At 45.2% G+C, this 21,057-nt stretch overlaps 1 protein-coding gene across 2 annotated transcripts in view; it reads left to right on the forward strand.

The window, feature by feature from the left end:
* Nucleotides 1-21,057, forward strand: part of ATRN (attractin) — a 338,155-nt gene that overhangs the window by 276,090 nt on the left and 41,008 nt on the right. For both annotated transcript variants that reach the window (XM_032950359.2, XM_032950360.2), the window contains exon 27: nucleotides 17,470-17,577. In XM_032950359.2, coding sequence (XP_032806250.2) covers nucleotides 17,470-17,577 — 108 coding nt within the window. The remainder of the gene's footprint in view (nucleotides 1-17,469; nucleotides 17,578-21,057) is intronic.

Genomic DNA, 21,057 nt, shown 5'->3' on the forward strand with positions numbered 1-21,057 from the left:
ATTTGATTTTAAAATGTTATGATTCAGGCCATTGAACTAGTGGACCGTGGCCTAATCTAGCAAATTACAGCACAGCGCATTTTATTTTGGTGTCAATTTGTTTACAACACTGTTGGTGGTTTTTATTTAACTCGCGTAGCAGTTTCTACTTTTGTCTGCACGTCGGCCATGGTGTGGTGCGTGTGCAATTGTGAGTACAATGAACTCCCTCGTCATTCGCGGATGTTTCTTTCGCGAAGTTTGTTTTTGTACACAAGTTAATCTCTCGCGCCTTTTTTGCTTCGATTATCCGCCATCTATAAAACATCGCATCATGGGGAAGGGGTACTGTACCTGCTTAGTACAGCAGTGGCTTGTGCCCTGTGTGCCGCCACCAGAATCTGTGTTCAGAACCAGAATATTCGTTCATACTGGAGGAATATGATGAGCTATGAAGCTCTTTTTCACAGATGTCCAGTAGGCCACACACGTGCTGACGCATTTACTCTTTCAAGTGTCCGTTGTCTCCCGTGATCTTTTTGCCGTGTTTGTGGTGGTTTTTTTTTAGCCGTTGGGGTCAAAGCGTCACGTGAGTGGAGGAAGCGAGAGCCAGAGTAAAAGGCAGAAACATTGATGAGTTTAGGTCAACAAGTATGGTTGTTGGATAGACTTGCTGATGGTGATGGTGCATCTGCTGACCATCATCATCAGCCCCACCACACCCCCATCATCATCCAAGATAAATAAAACTTTACAATGGACATGTTAATGTTTTAATTTGTATTATTTTTCTTTATTCTGTTTGTTTTATTTGGGTTCTTTTCTCCAGTGGTATTATTGTACCATTTTATTAAGCATATGGATGTGATTTATGTGCACGGTGCAGGATTAATGTGATTAAACATTTTCATTTTCTCCCGTTTATGTTCGGTCAGCGGACTCGGGAGCCTAACCCCCCTCTATCCCCCACACAAACACAGTTATCAACGTTCGCGAATTCTACTTGACTTTGAAGAACGAAACCCTCACGGGTGCCGAGGCCTTCCCGTATGCTTCATCGATCCATTGTTACGATCAATGGGAATGTATATACATTGTGCCCTTAATTGGGTCTCCATTGCATGCACGCGCGTGTCTGCGTGGGTGTTCGAAGGTAAGCACGTTTATATATTTACCAGACTCACATAACCAGGTTCACCTTGGTAGGTCTACATTTCTGAAGCATTCATTCATGTGCAAATGCAAGGAGCCTAGGGTAAAAAAAAAGAACGGATGAAATGAAACGCTACCATTATCGGAGCGAGTCTCGACTGAATGCATACACACTATGTACGTGTAATAATTTGAATAGCCGTGTTACTGCTTATCACGGGCTTTTAAGCCAGGGCACCAGAGGGTGACAGGCCACAGTATCAAAGACGACACTGCTGATTCGACAAACAAAACGAGGCGTCCCATGCTCACCCTTTGGAGCAGCACGGTATCATCTTTCCAAAGGCGACCGCCCACCCCATCCCATTCCTCCACCCCGCCTCATCCACACGCTTTCCCTTTATGCCACAACCAATATCACGGGACAGCCCGTTTCGCGCACCTGTCGAGTCGTCGAGCGATGGATCTGCTGCAGGCAGGCATATCCAGCCACATTCGCCGAGCGTTCATCAAAGGAGGCGCAAGCTGTGGATTTGCCTGCTGCTGCTGCCTCCTCTTAACCCTTAGACCAGTGCCGTGTTTTTGTTGTGCTTTTATGTTTTTCGGTTCACATCTTTTTTAACGTTACTTTTTAATTCATTTGTCTTCATTCCTCCCGCTGGTATAAAAACATAATTATCGTGTGGCAAGTATATGTGCGGTGCAGTATTGTGTTTTTGGAGTGACCAATGGGTTTTTTTACCTTTTCTTTTTCAGTTTGATTGTTCTGCCCTTCACCTCCCTGAAGTTAGCTCCTTTGATTGCTCGAGTCCCCAGCTATGCATGTCCAGCACTGTCGAATAGAATAAACAAAATACATGAGGGATTCCAAGTGACATGCTGCCAACACACACACATCCCTTCTCTATCACACTGTTAAATGAGTGATCATTAGCAGCGCTTTTCTTCGTTTTCAATGGGGACGTAGAAATATATTACGTTTTGTTTCATGGAAGCGCTCTCTGTAGGAGGGGAGGGGGAGTACGTGTGGCGGTGGTTGTGTTGTGCCAAATGTGATGTGCAAGGCAACCAATGAAAGCTGCCCGTGGCTGAGATGGGAGGGCTGCCTTGGCAGGAAACCAGAGGTCCATTGGGAGGGACCTTGCGCACTGAATTTATGTGCATTCACCATGTCGTGTATATCATCATCTATTGATCCTGGAGTAATTGCAATGCATAATTTACCTTCACGTGGCAGCTCGGATGTGGTAGTGGTGTGTTTGCTACACTTATTTACTTTAATATGTTAATGATCACTCGAGTGACATGAATGGTCATGTCCTGATGATGAAGCCAGAACTAGACCAATATGCGATATGAACATTCTCCTTCCCCTACTCCTGCACAATCTCACCTTTCCTCTGAAGTACCGTATACCACATTTCCTTTACATATATATCCCGATGTGATTGCACATACAATTTGCTTGCAGTAATAGCAAAGCATGTTTTTTTCTCGGTAATATTATTTTTATGGGTGTTAAGACTGAAGACACACGTGATTTTTCAGTGGTAGGCTTAGACTTATTTACGCATTCAAATTAGTATCGGTGTAGTCACCAGCGCTTTGCAGTTCCACATTAATTTTTTAAATATTTTTCATCATTGTTACTACAGTACTACTATAGAAACAATGATGTTACTACAGTAGCACTGATGGCTGGCCTGCTCTAGACCAATTCCTCGACCACATCAATTCCACACACCCAACCATCAGATTTACCATGGAGGTTGAAAAAGATGGCAAACTACCCATTTTGGATGTCTTAATTAAAAGGAGACCTGATGGTTCAATGAGCCACTCTATCTACAGGAAAGCTACCCATACGGATGCTTACTTAAAACCGGATTCCCACCACCATCCATCCCAGAGGAACGCCCTCATCAAGACTCTATACCATAGAGCCCAATGCATTTCCGACCAGGAACAGATTGCCAGTGAACTCAAGCACGTACACCAAGCTCTCAAGGCTAATGGTTACTCCGACTACACAATCTGCAAAGCCATCACTCCAGTCATGAAGAAGGATCCTCTTGAGGAGCCATTCAAAACCATCACCTTACCCTACATTGCGGGGGTCACAAAAAAGATCTCCAAAATCCTGAATAAACACAAGATCCAGGTACGATTCAACACAGTACATAACATCCGTGATCTGGTTCCATCTGTAAAATATGTGGTTCCAGACGTACAGTACCCCGGGCGTTTGCAAACTAAGTTGCCTCTGTGGTAGCAGCTACATTGGAGAAACCAAACGACATATCTCGGACCGCATCCGTGAACATAAAGCAGACTTGAAACACGGTAGGACGAACTCCTCAGCCGTGGCAGATCACTGTTATAATTCAGTGGGCTCACATGACATTGACTTCTCCAAGACGGAGGTTCTCTGCAAGCCATCCAGCTACCATGAGAGATTCGTTCATGAGGCCATCCACATATACAAACACAGAGACAATTTCAACCGAGAAGATGGATTCTTGCTTAGTAGCCACTGGAAAGATGTTATAAACCATTTCGGTTCTTAATTGATTGTATTTTACGGTGACCTTCAGACCGCAGTCCATTCGCTGGCACTGCCTCTTAATACCTTTCACACGACAGTCAATGGCATGGTTTATAGCATGTGGTATAATAATAAATAATATAACATTGTAATGTTTAACATAATTCATAAGGCAATATATAGTATCGTAATTGTATAGTGAATATACAGCAGTGTGGTATATAGTAGGGTTGATAGAATAAGACATAGTGTAATGTTACAAGTCTAATATTTTAGTCTAAAGTATAGGGTAGTGTATAGTAACGCATTGTATAATTCAAAGGTGGAATTTTGTCTTTGGATATGATGTTATACCATGTAGTTTAGATTGGAAGGTATAATATTGTATTGTATAGTAGTGCAGTTTATAGCATAGTTATAACGCAACACAGGACAGAGCAGCGCACCTTGGCTGTTCCCTGATTTCTTTTTCTGTCTGCTCGGTCACCACCCTCCTCCGATCCGGTGGTGGTGCTGGGTAACATGCTAATTCATGTTAATTTATGTTAATTCCGCCCACACAGCTTAAAAAGACGAGGTCCTTGCTTGGCAATGTTCACTCGAGCGCTGTCTTCTGGACAGTCCTGTTTATTCACCTGAAGAAGGCTACTTGTGTTGTGGCCGAAACGTCGTGAGAATCTTATTTTATTGTGTTTTATTTTTATTATTTTATTTCCATTATACGTGACTTTACCGAAAGAACCAAGAAGATACAGTACTACTGTGAACCATTGGTAGGATATTTGCTCCCTCTGCTTCCCAGAAACCGAATTTAAAAAATGGCACGAAAGTGGTTGGGGATTCTTGTCGGGGCGGTCTCTTGGGGGGCTCAGACTTCTGGCGATCGTGTCAAGTTACTAAGCCTGCGCCTCTGAGCCCCCTCCCCTCCTCCCCGTTAAGAGACCTTGGTGATGATAATGGTTGTCGTGTGTTTGGGAATGTGTGGGCCCTCACCCGGCCACTCCATAATTACTCGCAAAACAAACCACGTCTCCAATTGGCTGTTGTTGTACCTTGCGCAGCCTGACTCACCTCGGTTAGGATTAAAGAGTACAGTGTCTCAGGTGGAACAAAGAAGGATAATTTCACTCAATGCTAGAACGTACCCACCAAGGGCCAAGCCTGAAGAGTTCACTGAAATGACAAATGGGGTAAGCGCAGCTATGGACTGCGCAGCTGTTCCCTGGTACACTCCGTCGCTCTGCTGTCGGCATGGGCTTCTGAGTCAGTGCAACGAATTATGCTGTAACACACACCAGTATAAATGGCGATATATTAATCAAGTAACCCCCCCCCCCCCCCTCCTAAAAGAACTACACTCTCGAAATGGAACTTCCCTTCTAAAATTGCAGTTATGTTGAAAACCGCGATGTTTTAAATGAGCCATTGCTCGTAAAAAAAAAAAATGATCCAGAAGTTAAGTCGTGGGCTCCTGACAAAATAAAAAGTTAGGGATGTAGATTAAAACTTGGCAACGACACTTGTAAAGCTCACCAATTCAGCTGCTTCCTCCCATTTCCCTCACCCTTCTCAGGAGGGGTTGTGGAAACAGCATTCACGCCACCCCGGGTTTCACCAGGGATCCTTCACTTCCGGTTTTGTTACTAATTTTGCAGATGCTTTTGAACTCTCGTAGAATAGTAGACAACAGTAGACTGTTATGATGTATCAGAAATGGAATGGACAAAATAAAGTAGGTAGACAAATTTATACGAACAACTAAAGCAATGTAATGCTGTCGTGTGCTCTGTGCTCTGCTTGTGGCACCACGGTGGCAAGATGTTAACTACCTCGCCTGGAATGCAGAAGGTCATGGGTTCGATCCAAACCCTGACGCCTGTATATTTGGAGTTTGCATGTTCTTCTCGTGGCCGCGTGGATTTTTCTCCGAGTCCTCTGGTTTTTCCCTCCACATTTATAATCAACGTGCGTTTCGAATATTTGGCTGCGATAAATAACCACGTGATAAGCCAACTCGTTGAGCCATCATTTGTGGCCAGGTCACTTCTGAAAAAGAGCTACATAGCTCCGTAGGCCTTACCTGGTAATTAAGAGTGTGAAAAAAACATTTGTTAAAATTGGACACTAAAAATGCTACCAATCTAATATTGGCCAGGTTTCAAATAAATAATGCAACATGGCAATTTTTAAACTGGTGATTTTATTAAAAACAAAGTAATATTCGTGAGTTTGTACATTAATATCAACTTCTCCAAACTTTTGACCGCAGCTCTTCGGAATGATTGACTTCAGGGTTCTAGCCCTACAGATCACTGTCCACAGATTACCAAATAGCAGCCTTCAAATACAATTAACACAATTCCAAGGAAATAAAAAAAACATTTAAACCTAAAGGCACTTATTCCAGTGACATTCAGGGATTAATACGAGAGATTGTATCACATCTTGCAAACAAATTTAATGATCCCCCACTGCCATTAAAACACACACAATATGTTGTGCCCTTTATTAAAACCCCACTGGCTTGTTAAAAACGGGGGGAAAGTCAAGAAAACCCTGACTGAAACATTTATTTACTGGTAAAGAGCATGGGGAGTTTTAGTTATTTCCCAGCTTATCGGTGCAGTAAGATTATAAATAAACATCTCCATCCCCTGTGGCTGTTCATGTGCCAACCCTTCCCTTTTCCTTGGAGAGCTGACAGTACCAGAGGTCTATATTGCTTCTGACTTTCATCTTTATTATGAGATCCTTTAGCTTATGTATAAATCTTTTATATTCTTTTGGGAAGGTACGAACGATTAAAAACCTTGAGAAAGCCGATGGAGCATTATCTGAAAGCTAATATCCCACCATTTGGCTCTGACATTTCTAACGGGCGGATTGTGACTGAACAGCGCGATAAGCTCATCTGCATTGTGAGCCGGGCTGCAGGAGAGAGATATTAATTTCTTGGCAGCTCGACTGGCCGGGGCCCTTACGGCTCGGCCTCTGATATGGCCCCCTTGGCCGCTAATCGCGAGGCGAGGGCAGGCCTAAGTCCTGCCAGGGGCCCTGCCCAGAGGCCCTGGCCGCTCACACACTCCCCCCCCCTCGCCCAGCCGCTTATTTATTGGCAGCTTATGGGGGGGGGGGCCTTTGGCCGTGTCACGCGGAACGATGGGTTAACGCCGTTTCAGGTGGACAGACCTGCATGGGCGCTAGCGCGGTCTCGACTCGTGCTGCTGGCTTCCTTGATGGTGCTCGAGGGGCGAGGAGGATTAACGTATAAACAGATGTATGCCGTGGAAGGAAGGGCACCAAGCTCATAGTTCTTGCCAGACTGAGAGAGGGAGCATTAGTAACGCTAAGCAATTTGGCCCCGGTGATGAGCGTAATTTTTCTGTTAATATTATTGGTGTTTTTGGTTGGGGTGCACTTGGCAGCGGTCATGTGAAAAATGTAAACGTGGTATATTATTTGCAATAATAACGTGTCAAGTATGCTATTGTATATAATTAAGCATTTTAAAATTTCCCTTGGCCTTACTGAATGCAAATTCCTCCTGGAGCTCAGTTAAACGTATTCCAATACTGCCATGCAAGTATTTTTTCAATAATAACTGATTAATAATGGTTCTCAAATTAACTCATATCTAATGCAATGGACAAGATACATTTTTACATAAATGTTAAATGCTTGAATGAAAGTGACAAATGGACATAGTATATTAAATAACCCATTATCAACGTATTGTTATTCATTTGCAATGTAGCCTCAAATGTAAATACTGTCCTCAATTACCTAACATGAAACCTCCGGGCAGTAAGGTGCCTTCATTTTACCTTTGACATAATTATACACCCATTGTGCACTGGGTCTGCAATCGCACGTGATGGACCTTATTTCGCAAAAAGGAGCTGGGGATAGTAATAACAGTCAGTGATTTTGTGCTCAAATGAGAATTGCCCATCTCCTGTTTACAGCCCTGAGCCAGTGGACAACATTTTACTGGTAGGAACCTCCTGGTTACACCAGCCCACAGGGGATTATTGTGTCCGTCCATCCAAAAATGGGAGGGGTGGAGCTGGGTGAAGATGGGTGGGGAGCGGCTTGCTGGGGACGGATGGGCTGGGTGGGGTGGGGAGGGGCTGGGTGGGGAGGGGCTGGGTGGGGAGGGGCTGGGTGGGGAGGGGCTGGGTGGGGAGGGGCTGGGTGGGGAGGGGCTGGGTGGGGAGGGGCTGGGTGGGGAGGGGCTGGGTGGGGAGGGGCTGGTCACCCCGTGGTGCTGGTCACCCCGTGGTGCCCTTATAAAACTCAACGTTTCACCTACTCACGCCGGCTTGTGCCCACCTTCACAATCAGGCATATTTGCGGAATACACCACGTGTCGCCGTTGACCTTGGCCATTGACCCTGGCCATTGACCGAGCAACCCAACGTTCCTACCAGCTCCCTCCGCAGGAATGTGTTCATGTTCCTGTGTTTGGGGGGGGGGGGTCACTCTCGCACTTATCGACCCAAGAGGGATGATGGACTGAGTCAACCCCAACCAGGATTTGAACTCGTAACCTTCAGATTACTTGGCCACTCGCTGTACAGCTGTGCCAGCCTAGAAATAGGCGCAGTGTACGTGTGGCCTCCAGACCTTGCTGGTGGTGGAAGGGCTGCAAATGCCTCGAGCAAAAATGTTTTTTATTGTTGTTGACGTTTAGGTTTTTTCCTCCCCGGTTGAGCAACAACGTGCATATGCGGGTGTGCCTGTCTGTCTTGTCTGCCTCTCCCCGCACGTGGTCGTTTCTATTGTTACGTACGTGTTGGTTCATATGCATATGTAGTATATTGCGTGATCCATGTATAGATACTGTACTAATTTATAAAGACGTTCTCAAGAGATGATTGAATATTATATTCTTTGGGTCTTTTGGTGAAAGATATTGGCGCCATATCTTACATAAGAGAGAGTTAAACGATTTAATGAGTGTATTTCGATTGGTGGGATATGGCGAGGCTTAGAAAATCAAATGGTGCCAACTATAATTTCTTCATATTATTTTAGCGGGGTATCCATGCATAGATCACTTTTTTATTTGCCAATTTAAGATTTTATGTAATCTGTTACATAACTGTAGCGTATTCATATTATCTAACATCGGTATATCCATTTGTCCAACTTCTTTAATGAATCACACATTATAGTTATACATATGTGATGCGCTGTGAAAAATCCTCGTGCTTATTTTATTTATTTTCCCCTGAAGAATTAGTTATATAATGTGTCGGCTCGAAGCAAGTAACGCATAATCTGTCGCTAAACAAAAACATTCGCAGCAGCATATTTATTATTCGTTCGAAATTATTTTGTACATTTACGTGATATACATTTTTAATGGCATCGGAACATTGCTTAACATTCAGTGTAAAGGTTGGAAGGTATTACATTCAAAGTACGCAAAGTTAATGAGCTACAAAGGATGGTGAAAACGTTTGAAGAACAATCGATATTGTATTTGAGTGTTTGGTGATATATGCTCAAATTATTTACAGATACAGTGGTAACCCTTAAATTAACTGTACTATAGATTGGTCATTCTGTACAAGTGTATTATTTTGTTCGTGAAATGTGTTCTAACACCCTTTGTAACTGTTATTTGTTAAACACAACAAGCCGAGTGTGATTTAAACCATAGATTAATTGTAGTCGGTGCCTTATCACCTTCACGCAATTTTATTAAGAAATATTTTATATTAATAAAAAAACAAAAAGCATATAAGGACAGTGTGTACAACAGAAAGAAAAAACAATCTATTTTACCGATCAATCACAGATTGCAATGTAGTTTGATTTATGGAGGTAGGGGTTCTTCTCTCAGTCTCTTCTCTCTTGGCACGTTATTCAGCGTTGGCCACGGTGCTCTTGACTTGGTGCAACGCAGCTGCGGGTGAGAGGTCACACCGAGATTGTAGTCCCAGGGCTGGAGCGAGATCGTTGCTGAAAAATTAACTTTACCTCCACCCACCCACGCACTCGCAGCTCCCCACCGCGAGGCTGTTATGGGAACGTGCGCAGGGGCGGCCGTCGATGGATGTTTAGGCCAGCACCTGGCCGCCTGGCATGCACGAGTGCCCCCCCCCCCCTTCACAGTGGGACGTGTGGAGCTCGCGGGGTTCGATGCTCGGCAAGAAACGCCCGCAATCTCCAGCCTCCAAGGCAGCCGTGCTGATGCGGCGTACGCACGGGGGGTGTGGGGGCTACGCAGAATATTCACCCACACTCCACTGCTCACTGCTTCTGCTCGCCCCGGGGGCCTTTCCCCAGCACCGTTGTCATCCTCCCATGTAGCCAGGCCAGGTGTTGCGTAACTTGTACAGATGCAGTCATGAGTTGTTGCCAGAGGAGCAAGAGAGAGGAGGGGGGGGATAGTGTGTCGATGCGCGGAGTAGCTGCCCGCCCTCCCTATTTTCGCTGTACGGAGGAAGATGCGAACATTCAGTGCGGTGCACGCTGCTCGGTTTTACTTGGCTGCATTTTTATGCCGGGGAAATAGAGGGCAGCGCTCGGCGGCGAGCCGCAGTCGCTGGAGTCTTTTGGACCGGAGAAATGTTACTGTCTCCTCCCCACATTTCACGTGAAAATCTTTGACAAGTTGGGGTGATATATATAAAAAAAAAATGTATATATAAAATGAAAAATACAGCCTGTTCAAAGCCGTGCCATGTTTTGGTGACCAACATTTTTTTCCCGTGCCCTGTGCGAGTGACCTTGAGTTATTTTGCCAGGAATTTTATAGGGCGGTCTTTATTTATTTATTTCCATTGCACGCATGCATTTATTTTACTCCGTGTAGCCTGCTGTGTGTGTGTCTAGTTGTGTGTGTGTGCTTTCCTAGCTTCTCTTCTTAATCTGGACATGTTATTTTGGAGCAAAGTATTGTACCAGAAGAACACACATTGCGTAAGTATACATAGTTTTTTCAACGAGACTTGCAAGTGTAATAATAAGAATAATGCTGAATGCCAAAGTCCTCTATGTGACCTTGACATTTTGACCGGGCAAAGAAAAGTTTGTTCTTGTTCAGTATTTTTGCTCTTGATAAAAAAAAAATGATTACCAGTAATATTGATGTTAAATGTAACTGTACATTCATTTGTATCTGACGTTCATTATTTTCTAAATGATCCAGCCAGCTGGTGCTGCGGCTAATTGTTCAACCAACAGTATCTTTCCTCGTTGGAGGTTAATTAAACTTATCCTACCTCTGAAGTAGATTAAATTGGTACCATTTTGTCATTAGTCAAGATTCGTCATCTGGAGAGACTGGTCCTGAACTATAGGTATGTGAACCATAGGTATATGAACCAAAGGGATTACTCCTTCAAAAACTTCAGTGCAGATAAGTGCCACATTTTGTATTTTGGATGTATTATTTGAAGTATCAATTGAAAGAGATAAGGCATGTGTATGTATATACACACACTAACGTTGGCCTGTTCGATGAATTATTTAAGTAACGCATTGCTCTACCAGGTTTTAAGTTTGATTATTCGACTAATAGAAGAAGACCAACAAAGTTGGGGAAAGTGTCATCTCTCCCCACACGTGCCAATGGATGGGACGTGATCGGGGGAGGTTTTGGTGACCTTATTGGCATCGGTCGCATCACATTGGGCATGTCTTGCAGGGCAGTTCCTGCCTTCGGAAGGCAGGGTGTTGGGATGACTGCCATTTTGTAATGGGTTTAAGCGATGAACCACACCAAGTAGCCGCTTATAATTTTATAGTTGATTAATCAGCCTCTTAGATTCATCGTACGAGCCCAAATACAAGCATCGTACCCCATGCTCCTTATATTAATAATAACGTGACCGGTGCAACCGCTACGCTGCACCATAGACCCGGTGCCTAAATTGTGAGCGTCCATCCACGCGCCCCTTTGCATGCTGTGCGCACGCGCCACCGAGGCTCCAAACCAAATTAAAAGAGCAGCAGTTCAAAACTGAAATCTCACGTCTTTCAGCTTTACATGACAGCTGTGTCTGTGGCACGCTGCCCTCTTGGGCTGGGTGATTTTTGTTGTTGTTGCATGTCCCCATCTCTCTACCGTAGGCCCTTACCATCAGCGTGAGATCATTGAATTGTGGCCCGATCTCTGCTGAGCATAACTTCCGCCTGCCTTATAGGCGTGTTCTGCGCAGTTTCCCTCGTGTGTTGTGGCTGCCTGAGGTGCGGCTTGTCACTTTTTAACCTAACGGTTGGATTAAGCATTACTGCGACCGTGCTTTCCCTTCCCTACATGCTAAATAACACACTTGTTCAGTTAGGTTCAAGTAAGTTCAGCCAACAAATGGCCACGTTGAAAAGGGACTCCTCTGGCCTTACAATTTAGACGAGAGCTGTGTTTTGCTGAATTTACAAAAAGGCCAAAATTTCATTGCAAGGTCTATCTAAAGCCCTTGCAGATTATTAAGGGATATAATGTGACTGAATTTGAACACCCAGCCCTATTTTTCATTTGTCTGGCAAAGAGGACACGGGATGTTGAAATCGCTGCCACTGAGATATGGCCATGTGCTCATCCGGGCCTGCCTGCTCGTTTGGCTTACTGATGCAGCCAGTTGTTACAAAAGTAGATCATTGTGGACAAATACGCAGTGGGCCACTTGCTACGTTCAAGGCCTAATGCGCACGCGCATTGAAGTGCAACAGTGCACAATGACAGCTAATTGCCTGATGAGGCTGGTTGTAATCACCAGCGAAACGTCGTTATACTCGAATGGTAAATGTTGTGGGTTTACTCTCTAACACACCGGTGTGCTGAAGTAGTAACTAATTGGCACATTTTGTTTACGTCACAAACCTTACTTATTGGCTGTGGCGGGTTTAACGACACATTTATATTTACGCGATCTCACCCAAAACAAAACCCTTTGTTATGAATGAGAAATAGATATATTTCAAGCAGTGATCTACCTGCAATGTCATCAGTAAGTGGCCTTTTGACTCATACGTTATATTGAACAGGGGTGCCATTATCAGACCCTTCTTCCCTATTTAATCCAGATCACATTTTAATGGGTTGTCTGGTCTGCAGAGCAGATGTCAGCTTTACTGATAGATAATGGAGAAGGAAATACAGATTGAATTCGTCGGATCCCACTTGTCAGTGGGGGCCAAGCGAATTCTACTCGTGCCATTCCACGACTGTTTTGCCTTTAGTTCCGTGGTCGTGTAACTTACGCGCAGACAAACGGCCGAGCGATTGACCACCGATAGTGTACTTAGCCTACTTGCCCTTTGTGGCCCTGTGCTTGGTATGTTGGACTGCTTTCTTGTCTGATTGCTGGAACGTTGTGGTGATGCTGGCATTGGGCCTGCATTTTTTTCATTTATCCTCTGGGGCATAAGAGGGCCCTCTTTTCAGTTTGTTTTATGCACTGTTCTGTTTAAAGTAGAATGTCAGCATCAGCTGAAATGTTTTTTTTTATTTCTGCAAAAGCAGATTTCAATGACTTTCCTTTGAAATTTATTGTAAGCAAAAAATCCCATTTGAGGTACATAAAATGTTGCCGCTAGGCAAATACCCGTGACATGCATCTCTGAACCTGTAAAGTGGCACGCACGTATTTGTTTGGTTGAAAAAGTATAGGTTATTAATGCAAGGTTGTTGTAGATAATTAAAAGTAATCCATGCATGAATATTAGTAATACAGATACCCCAAGGTTGAATGTGTTTTTCTTAAAACTGGCATACTTCGGGTGTTTTCATTTGGTTAATCTGATGTTGGTCTAAAATTTACAGTACGCCCAAGCAATTTCTTGTGGTGGGTGAGATTTTAAATAAATAAATACACGCTGCTCTGGTCATGTACTTAACGTTTGTCATGAATTATGAAAAACTGAGCTGTGCATACCATTATTTGTGTTGTTACAACGTGCAGGTGCTCAAGAGCCGCCTCCTCTGGTGCAGCCCGTTTGAACTGCATGCTAATATCACGCGGCGCATTGCCCCCCTCATCATTTATCCAGGAAGCACAGAATCACGTTAGAGGCGGCTCATTCGCATCGCCGCACACATTGGGTCGTAGTGGCGAGGTGCAAACGCTTTGAGAAATCCCAAATTCATTCAGCGCACACCTTACGCGTTTTTGATAAATGGATTTCAATTAAATTCCAAAGTCGTTAAGACGTTGTAATTACACGTAACGCCGTGTGTATGAATGAATAATGAGGGTGGTGTTTTTGGTGTTGTGTTTTACGGTGGAGTGGCGGCGTAGTGGTTGGCACTTTGCGCTATTCACATGGCCACTTGATTTCAATTCTATCTGGTGGCAAGTGATATCTAAACTTGTTCTGGGCCCTTTACAAATCCACACTGACCAGTGTGATGAAGTACGGTAAAACAACCCTCTTAATTGACGCATTATGGGGATGTCTTCATCCAGCAGTGGACTGGCAAAAGGGCTGTTCATTATTCTTTGTACAATACAAATCTAAACTGAGTGTTCGTTTCGTAGTACTTTAAAGTATTATTCGAGTCAGCCACATTCTCAAACTGAAGTCACTCTTTTTCCAAAGCCGAACACTTTAACGTTTGCAGTAATACGAAAAAATGAGAACATTTTAATAATTGCCGCTGCTTAACCTTGTAGAGCCTGGCTTACCTTGGTATTTGGAATTGCAGCATTGCTTCTGGAATCGTGTATTTGCCATTTAAAAAATAAAAGTGAATATAATTGAAAATGTCAACTTAATCCACCAATTTCATCTTCGCGAAATACTATTCCAAATACAAGCAAGGCACGCCGAACTGAGACATAAAGTGAATTTCCCATTGAAGTGCGCCACGGTGTGCGAGCTGTTCCTTCGCGTATCAAAAGCTATGCTGCCCGCATAATCTCGGGAGCCCACGGTGTATCATTTTTCAGTAACGACAAGACGAAAGCTCAGCCCTGCCCACTGACTTCTGAGAGCTTAGGCCTCGTCCCCAGCTGTTGCCCTCTTGTCAATACGTCCAGTCCAATAAACAAGGCCGGCATGCATAAACACACCACCTCCATTGATGTTTCATGCCCACGGGTTCATACTCGGCCAAGGAGCGCAGACAGCAACTCTTATCATGAATGTCGCAAACTTTAGCCCTTTCACCCTCACGCCACCTCACGCTCTTGAGTTTGAATGTTGTTTTACTTTGACCGTGTGTTTTGCTTTTTTTCCCTTTCCCCTACGTGTATTTTTGCAACCATCCAGTCTGATGTTATCAGAGTGGATGGTTGCATGGGAGGCCCGATCGCACCATCAGTACATCTTCCAGGTCAATGCTGTTAGATTCACCCAAGGTCGTGTGTCGGCTTTTAATGCTTTTCAGAATGTGGCGTATCTTTGTGGTGAAGTCTTAAACGTTGGGTAGTGCTGTTGAACCTGTTTCCACAAAATGTTTTAATTGTTTTATTCAAGCAATGCGGTCCAAATAGAAATGAGTATTTTAATTGATATTAAGCTGCAGTACACACGTTTATCTGTAGCTGCATTTCTTCATATTGCGTGTGGTTTTTTTTTGCAGTATTATGCAATGCTATGTTGCTAGGCATATATTTATGCAGTGAGGGAAACAAGCATTTGATCCCCTGCTGATTTTGTACGTTTGCCCACTGACAAAGAAATGATCAGTCTATAATTTTAATGGTAGGTTTATTTGAACAGTGAGAGACAGAATAACAACAAAAAACATCCAGAAAAACGCATGTCAAAAATGTTATTTATTGGCATTTTAATGAGGGAAATAAGTATTTGACCCCTCTGCAAAACATGACTTATTACTTGGTGGCAAAACCCTTGTTGGCAATCACAGAGATCAGACGTTTCTTGTAGTTGGCCACCAGGTTTGCACACATCTCAGGAGGGATTTTGTCCCACTCTTCTTTGCAGATCTTCTATAAATCATTGAGGTTTCGAGGCTGACGTTTGGCAACTCGAACCTTCATTTCCCTCCACAGATTTTCTATGGGATTAAGGTCTGGAGACTGGCTAGGCTACTCCAGGACCTTAATGTGCTTCTTCTTGAGCCACTCCTTTGTTGCCTTGGCCGTGTGTTTTGGGTCATTGTCATGCTGGAATACCCATCCACGACCCATTTTCAATGCCCTGGCTGAGGGAAGGAAGTTCTCACCCAAGATTTGACGGTATATGGCCCCGTTCATCGTCCCTTTGATGCGGTGAAGTTGTCCTGTCCCCTTAGCAGAAAAACACCCCCAAAGCATAATTTTCCACCTTCGTGTTTGACGGTGGGGATGGTGTTCTTGGGGTCATAGGCAGCATTCCTCCTTCTAACACGGCGAGTTGAGTTGATGCCAAAGAGCTCCATTTTGGTCTCATCTGACCACAACACTTTCACCCAGTTGTCCTCTGAATCATTCAGATGTTCACTGGCAAACTTCAGACGGGCATGTATATGTGCTTTCTTGAGCAGGGGGACCTTGCGGGCGCTGCAGGATTTCAGTCCTTCACGACGTAGTGTGTTACCAATTGTTTTCTTGGTGACTATGGTCCCAGCTGCTTTGAGATCATTGACACGATCCTCCCGTGTAGTTCTGCGCTGATTCCTCACCGTTCTCATGATCATTGCAACTCCACGAAGTGAGATCTTGCATGGAGCCCAAGACCGAGGGAGATTGACAGTTCTTTTGTGTTTCTTCCATTTGCGAATAATTGCACCAACTGTTGTCACCTTCTCACCAAGCTGCTTGGCAATGGTGTTGTAGCCCATTCCAGCCTTGTGTAGGTCTACAATCTTGTCCCTGACATCCTTGGAGAGCTCTTTGGTCTTGGCCATGGTGGAGAGTTTGGAATCTGATTGATTGATTGCTTCTGTGGACAGGTGCCTTTTATACAGGTAACAAGCTGAGATTAGGACCACTACCTTTAAGAGTGTGCTCCTAATCTCAGCTCGTTACCTGTATAAAAGACATCTGGGAGCCAGAAATCTTTCTGATTGAGAGGGGGTCAAATACTTATTTCCCTCATTAAAATGCAAATCAATTTATAACATTTTTGACATGCGTTTTTATGGATTTTGTTGTTGTCATTCTGTCTCTCACTGTTCAAATAAACCTACCATTAAAATTATAGACTGATATTTTATTTGTCAGCGGGCAAACGTACAAAATCAGCAGGGGATCAAATACTTTTTTTCCTCACTGTACACATTAAATGACACATCTGCTGAACAAAAAAGGTACGTATGACAAATATGGGATATTAAATACACTTTCATCATTATGATTGCATGCCTTTTGCGTTCCAGTCGTCAGCAAAAAGCAAAGTAAACCAAAGTGATGTACTGTGGATTTCATTCACGATTTTTAGCAGAGGCTTTTTTCTTGCTCGTCTCATTTGCTTCGTGCAAAAGTAGACTGCACAGGTGCATGCCAGCTTTAATGAATGTGACGATGATGTTAATAGTGGCGCTAATAAACACGATGGAAAATCTAATGACGCTAACATTGAACACAGATGATCATGACAATCGACTAAAATGCTTTGGTTGATAAATAATTAATTTGGCCTGTATTTGTTTTGCTTTCTTGTTTGTCCTCCCTGTCACAACCATTTTTCATTTGTATCTGTCTATCCTGCCGTCTCTCTCTGTCCCTTGAAATATTCGATTGGCCTCTCTTGTCTCTTTACGGCCGGTTGGCTACATGCTTCGCTGTCATTGTATGTCCGTGTGTTTGTCTCAGTCCCTGTTTCTCGGGTTGCTCACGCATTCCCTTTGTTTTTGTCTCCCGATTGTTGTCCCCCCCCCCCCCCCCCAACAGCAACTAATGCGGGAGATGCAGCAGATGGCGAGCCGGCCATTTGCCAGCGTGGACGTGGCTCTTGAGAGCGAGGAGGAGCCACCCGACCTCATCGGAGGCAGCATCAAGGTGAGACGAGTTTGCGCTGCAACGCGTACGCCCCGAGAGCACACATGCACACACACATGCACACACACATGCACACACACATGCACACACACACATGCACACATACACGCACATCATTGTCCATTTACGCGTCGTTTCGTAGGGACACGATGTTCGTCCCGCACACCTGCGATGGGTGTGTGTATGTGCGTGCGTGCAGTGCATCAGTTTGTACAGTATACGTGTGTGCGCCAGTGATAATAACGACGCTGTTGCGGTGGTTAGTAGTGTCACAGCGATGCAAAGCAGGTGACCCGTGGTCGAATCCCGGCCATGGCTGACATGATTACCTGAACCAGTTTAGGGCCTCCCCCCAGTAAGTCGACTCGACCTTAAAAGAGTACCTGGTGTGGTGCATAAACATCAACACTGGTGAGACGAAGGCAGCTGGCGGTGTGCCGACCTTCAAGGATGCTCACGAACAGACTGTGTGGGATACACGGGGGAGTTTTGTCTGTCTGTACAAGCCACTCTATGTTTTCACCCACCAGGTCAAACCAAGTTTTTGCTATTCATTGGCAAAATACTTGTGGAAGAAGCAGGTTACGTGGACTTGGCACTAACCACAAAATCTGTAGCGTTTCTCACAATTTTTTTTAAAACGCACAGCTCACTTCATGGCACTCATCGCAACAATACAGCCAGCCAGAACAAAATAAATGAGTGTTCTCTGTGCTACATGTATAAGAGTTGTAGCTCAATCTACAGCCTTTGCCAGCCAGAATCCTGCAGTGCCTCCTTATTGCTCTGGGATTGTTTCGTCGGGTCGTCAGTAGTGACCGTGTCTCCCCTCCGCCATGATAGATTATTTGATGCATATCAGTCCATCTGAGTGAGTGAGGAAAATTGGGTGTATTATTTTTCATTTCTAAAAAGTGGGAGACCATAAAATGTATTATGCCCTTCGCGACCGTGGGTGGTGTAATGTGGGCGTGGGAAAAGTTTTCGCCTGTTCTGGAATTAGGAGAATGGCAGCCGTGGGTGGGTTGTCTGATGCAGCACAAGCCACGGAATAATAAGTGATATTCTGATCGGATAGGATGTTTTAATGAGCAGCATTAACCCTTTGTCAGCCAGTCACTTTGTCGAAAGTACTTTGAATGCACACCACCTCTTGAATGCCTCTGTTACAGTTGACAGATATACGCGACACAGCTCGTAAAATCAGCATTTAAATACAAAAAATGCTGATGTTACGTATACAGTTAACTGAAAGTCTTGAAGGAAATTGGAGCTTTTCCGTAAATATTTGAAATCCTTTACAAATGTATTAAATGTTACATATATGGGGGGAAATATTATAACATTACTAGCGAGAAGTACCCGGCGTTGCGCGGGCGAAAAAAACACACACACATTGACTTACACACACACACACATCGACTTACACACACAGACATCGACCCACACACATACAAACACATCGACTTACACACACACACATATGGACTCACACACACAGACATCGACTTTAGACACACACACACATGGAGTTACACACACTCATCGACTCATACACATGCATACATAGACTCACACACACATCGACCTACACACACACACATGGACTTACACACACACATATGGACTTACACACACACACATCGACGTACACACACATCGACTGATACACATAGACTCACACACAACAACAACAACCGCCATTCGCCACTAAGTGGCGGTGACGTCACCACGACGCTTGTGCCAGGCCATGTCCACCTTGAGGCCACGTGAAGTGTCGAACGCCCGCTGGCAGGAGGTCACGGGGCAGACCCAGGTGCCACGGGTCGACTGACTGAGATGACTGGCTGGGGCACCACCTGTGCCTCCTACTGTGCTAACCTGCTGTGCTTTAGCCACCCGGCGCTCCGCTCGTTGTTGTGAGCGTCGCTCCTCCGCCCTCCGTTGTTGTTGGAGGGCGACTGCCTCCAACTGCCCAATAGCGTCCTTCATGAGCCTCCTCCACAGAGGCCGATCTTGACACCGCTGGTACCAGTCATCGGCAAGTCCACTCAGCTCCACGTCCTGCTGTACCACATCACTCCATCTCTTCTCTAGCCGGTGCCGCGCCCGTTTAGCCCCCTCGATCTGGCCGAACAAAAGCTGTTTCGGCATGCGGTGGCTGGGCATGCGGGCTACATGACCCAGCCAACGCAGCCTTGCCTGCTGGAGGAGCTCACCGATGGGACCTTGCCCAGATCTTTCAAGAATTTGTGAGCTCCTCACACAATCCAGCCTGGTTAAACCCAGGATGGATCGTAGGCAGGCTAGCCTAAATGTTTCTAACCGGCGAAGATGTTCCATTAGGGGGGTCCACGTTTCGCAAGCGTAGAGAAGGGAGGGAATGACCGTGGCCGAGAAGACCTGAAGCTTAGTGCGGAGCGACAGACCAGGTAGCTTCCACACAGCGTTACGCAACCGATGAAAAGATATTGCCGCTCGACTAATTCGGAGTGAGACCTCTGCTGTTAAACTGGAGCCGGTCATAAGCACACTGCCCAGGTATGGGAAACTCTCCACTCTCTCCACAACTGCCCCATCACCGATTGGGAGTTGTGGGGGTGGAGTGTCCGATGGTACAAAATACCCAGGCAGGTGCTTAGTTTTCGTGGGGCTGATGGTAAGGCCCCATCTCTTAGTGCCACGCTGCAGTCCCAGCAGCAGCGTCTCCAACTCCTCCTCTGAATGAGCAGCTATTACCAAATCATCGGCATACATAACGTGGTTGAGCAATAGGGAGCCATCCCTTGACCGCACCCGGGCATCGATCAGCCTCCCATTATATCTGTACCATATGGAGATTCTCCCGGTGCAGCTATTGAAGGCTTCACGAACTACGTGGTCAAAATAGATGTTAAATAATGTGGGAGCCAGAGGACATCCCTGTCGCACCCCAAGGTGTACAGGGAATGGCTCTGACTCCTGGCCACGTAGTTTTACCCGGCCCGCTCACCATCATGAAGGTTCTTAATGATCGTGAGCAGAGGGTCAGGGACTCCAAAAGCACGAAGAACAACCCAGAGCCCAGGCCTACTGATGGTATCATAGGCCTTGACCAGGTCAATAAAGCAGAGATGTAGGTCTTGTTGGAATTCCCTACACCTCTGTTGTAGCAAACGGACAGAAAATATGGCATCTGTGCCTGACCGCCCTTTCCTGAAACCGCATTGGGGCTCCGCAAGCCTCTCCTCAGCGTGCCTGGCAAGGCGATGTTGAATAATCCTAGCCAGGACCTTTCCCGGCACACTGAGGAGTGAGATGCCCCTGTAGTTGTTACAGTCTGTGCGGTCCCCCTTCTTAAAGAGGGGGACCACCAGGGCATCCTTCCAATCCTGCGGAACCCGTCCAGTGGTCCAGACTGTTGTTATGATGTCATATAGGGCAGTCTGTGCACAAACGCCACCCTCCCTAAGCATTTCGCTTGGGAGATCGTCTCTACCC

The sequence above is a fragment of the Petromyzon marinus genome, chromosome 9, assembly GCF_048934315.1.
Source record: "Petromyzon marinus isolate PM22_M1 ecotype Great Lakes invasive population chromosome 9, UKy_Petmar_22M1.pri1.0, whole genome shotgun sequence".
Classification (NCBI taxonomy): domain Eukaryota; kingdom Metazoa; phylum Chordata; class Hyperoartia; order Petromyzontiformes; family Petromyzontidae; genus Petromyzon; species Petromyzon marinus.